Raw genomic sequence first — 3595 nt, 5'->3', positions numbered from 1 at the left:
CTCCTTTCGCCCTCTGCCCCCGGAGCAGGCCTCCGCCCTGTCCCTACTCGGGTGTTATCTGGAGAGGCTTGCCTTAGCCTTGGCGTGGCAGCGATCACGGAAGGTTTAGGCATGCTACCTCCCATGCCCTGAATCCACAAAGGAGACTGGTTTGCTGTTTATCGAGACTCACGTGAGAAATAGCTGATTGACCGGCCGCTGTATCACCTTCATTCCATTAATCAGTGGTGGCTTTGTGCAAAGAACTTCCTCCGAGACCAGAGGCGGTCTTGGGCTCAGAGCTTTCTCTACCACTCTTAAAAGCTGAGACTTTCTTAACCTCTGTGTTCTCTTGCTTTCCTCAACTTTAAGATGTATAGAAGAATAATTCAGGGTTTTGTAAAAAAAAAACAAAAACCAACAAACATAATGAGGTGTCAGTAATGCCTGATACAGTGTGGACCACACAGTAGGCTAAAAGTCAATCTTTCTTTTTTCCGTGTAATCATAGGAGTTGTGTTTGTGTTCTAGATCCCAAACTACTCCTTTATTTTCCCACCTCCTCCTTTCTTTTTTTTTACTTAAAAACTCCACTAAAGAATGAAAAACACTTAAGACATTTTCAAGATAAGAATTTGGAATCAAGACATAATTATTCTGTGCAATGTCAGAAGATCAGTAGCTCAGTCGTGTCAGTCTGCGACCCCATGGACTACAGCACGCCAGGCCTCCTTGTCAGAGGATAGAGACGCTTTAATTGCAGCCCTGTGTAATCTAGATATTTTCAACATCGTCTGGATTCATAAAATGGAGATAATGGCTGCTGCATGTTCTCGTTCTCCTAAAAGTGTTAGAATAATTGATCATATCCTTAAATATTATGTACATTCTAGACATAAATTTTAGTCTCATTTATTTGACTAGGAAGTACAGTAACATTTATCTGGTTTGGGTTACGGGGAGGAACAGACTACTATCATCCAGTGAGGATAGATGGAGGATCAGTGACTTACTCAGTGTTATATATACAGTTAGGTTTTCACTCTGTCTAGCGCTGTTTTTTCCCATAGGTCCCAGAAGAAGTACTGGAAAGTTATAAATTATTCAAAATGCATATGTGATTGCCTCACAGTTACCTTCTCAGGCAGTAAAGCTGACATTTTATCTTTTCATAATTTATGCGTTGATGGTTACAATGAGGAGATCTTAATATCCAGGGATTTGTTGGGGGTGTTTTTCAGCAGTTAAGAGGCTGGTGAAAAACGCTGCAAAGAGGATAGAAGCCTGGGAGACTTAGTTACTACTAGTAAGCCTTCCTGCCACCGTCCGGAGAACGTCAGTGGTGCTTTTTGTTAGTTTATTGGATGGCCTATACAGACACAGAGGGAAAGATGAAAGGGGGAAAGCATCTTCATTGGGCAAAAGGAGCCTCTGCCCTTGCACATTTTTCAAGGCAATGGTGGTTTCCCCAGAGACTGTTTGCATGGTCTTGTTCTGTCTCTCAGGGAACAGTGAGGGCATTACTTCATTAAAAAGAGCAGAGATGAGAGGGAGGGATTGGAGAAGAGGGGAGCGAAAAGCGAATGGGAGAAAAATCCCTTGTGAATATTATAGCTGAAATTTAATGTCTAGTCTCTCAGGGTTTGATATTTCATCTTTATGATTTTAAGTTTTTCAGTTAGGGAGAAAAAAATTTGTTTTCTCTTTTGAGACGGGTAGAAATTTTCCAGCTGTAAACCCTCCTGATCAGACTATAGCTGTGCCATGAGCAGCAGCACGTATGTGCACAGTAGCGTATCACAGAGACCTGATGCAGCTGCGTGTTCAGTCACTCAGTCATGTCCGACTCTTTGCAGCCCATGGACTGTAGGGGGTCAGGTGGCCTCTGTCCCTGGGACTTTTCAGGCGAGACTATTGGAGTAGGTTGCCATATCCTTCTCCAGGAATTAAGCAGCTATTATCAAACTATTCTGGAGAAAAATGGCAACCCACTTCAGTATTGCCTGGGAAATCCCATGGACAGAGGAGCCTGGTGGGCTACAGTTCTTGGGGTCACAAAAGAGTTCGACACGACTTAGCAACTAAATAACAACACATCAAAGTCTTTAAAACTTGAGAAGAGAGAGAAGAGAGCCTCTTTTTCCCATTTCAGCTACCCTAAGTGCTCTTTCAACTTAATCATATTCATGGGATGTTTTGCTTGCAACTGTTGGTGTAACACAGATACTTTCCACCAGTCTCAGTGAATGATTACAACACAGGAGGTATGGTTGATGAAAGTTATCAATCAGAGTCTTCACTAGAAAAAAAAAAATTAGTCGGAAGTTGAAAACTAGTAGCCCTTGGCATCTACCTGCAAACATGTTTGATTTGGTCTACATGGAATTTTAATCCTTTTTAAAATAGTTGCCAATATTTTAAAATTGGAAGATACTATATAAAAATGAGAATATCTGTTTAGAAAAATTACACCTTTGAAACCCTGGACTCAGAGTTCCATGTGGCAACAGTGAATTGGAGCTGAAAAGCAGTTAGGGAGTCTACCCCTTGCAACTTGCCACAAACCCCAATGGAGCTCTTCACTCGTTCAAATGACCTTTCTGGCCCCTGTCAAAATTTGATTTGGGGACATGGAGTTTAAATGAATGTCATGTTAGTAAAAAAGATATTTTTTGTTCTTTTTTATGGTAAACCCAAATAATGGTTATGAGTAATCTTATTTCTTCTATTTTAGAGCAGTTGAATAGATTCGCTGGATTTGGTATTGGACTTGCAAGGTAATGTTTTATCTAAAGATTTTTAATTCAAGTTTTATTTAAAGTTTTTTTCTTTGATTTATAATGTTAAATAATTAGTGTTACTTCCTTTAGATTGATTTTTGGAGAAGTAGTTAAATATTAAAAAGTTTCTGTGCAGAAAAAAATATTTAAAACCTATAATTTCCCCCCATAAGGATAGTGAAAATTCGTTCAATTTTATAAACACAAAATAATTTAAAGGAATATTGTAAGAACTTTATATTGTGTGTGTCTGTCCAAAAAATAAAATGTAATCTTATCTCCCCCTCCAAAAACAAGTAATTTTGCATTGAACTTTTTTCCTCAACATCAGAATTATGACAAGATATTTAGCAGCATAGCATCTGTAGAATCAACATTTCCATATGTTGTAAAATATTGTGTAAATATAATTTTTGAGATGCCTTTAGTGTTTATTTTGTGATATTTGATTCAACTAGTGTTGATGTGATAAAGAATTGATGTTAGAGAGGAAGAAAGAGCATAGCATCTAGGTTTCACCTAATATGTTCATTAAAATCCCTATAACTTAAGTGCAAAGTACATCCACACCAAAATTTATAGGATAGATGGCTCCTCTGATAAGAACTTTGTTCACAGCACATCCTCTGAAAGAAAGGGGAAGGGGCATTTAAATTGTCTAGGAAGTAAGTTTTCCCTATCAGGCCTACAAGTGCATCGATAATTTCATCTTTATACTGTACATATTAATATTATATGTTGTTTCTTTGCTTCAGTTCAGTCGCCCAGTCGTATCCGGCTCTTTGCGACCCCATGAATCACAGCACGCCAGGCCTCCCTGTCCATCACCAACTCCC

The 3595-nt window shown here is 39.0% G+C and overlaps 1 protein-coding gene across 1 annotated transcript in view; it reads left to right on the top strand.

Annotated features, from left to right (window-relative positions):
- The first annotated feature begins 31 nt into the window (after nt 1–31).
- The window catches only part of SLC25A46 (solute carrier family 25, member 46), a 25342-nt gene continuing 21778 nt past the window's right edge, over nt 32–3595 (top strand). Inside the window, exon 1 of the mRNA XM_010843765.1 lies at nt 32–2756. Within this exon, the coding sequence (XP_010842067.1) occupies nt 2680–2756 (77 nt within the window). The 5' untranslated portion in view covers nt 32–2679. The remainder of the gene's footprint in view (nt 2757–3595) is intronic.

Source organism: Bison bison, unplaced genomic scaffold (assembly GCF_000754665.1).
Source record: "Bison bison bison isolate TAMUID 2011002044 unplaced genomic scaffold, Bison_UMD1.0 scf7180017864189, whole genome shotgun sequence".
Classification (NCBI taxonomy): Eukaryota; Metazoa; Chordata; class Mammalia; order Artiodactyla; family Bovidae; genus Bison; species Bison bison.
The sequence above is the reverse complement of the archived record's forward strand: the minus strand, read 5'-3'. Positions and strand labels throughout refer to the sequence as shown.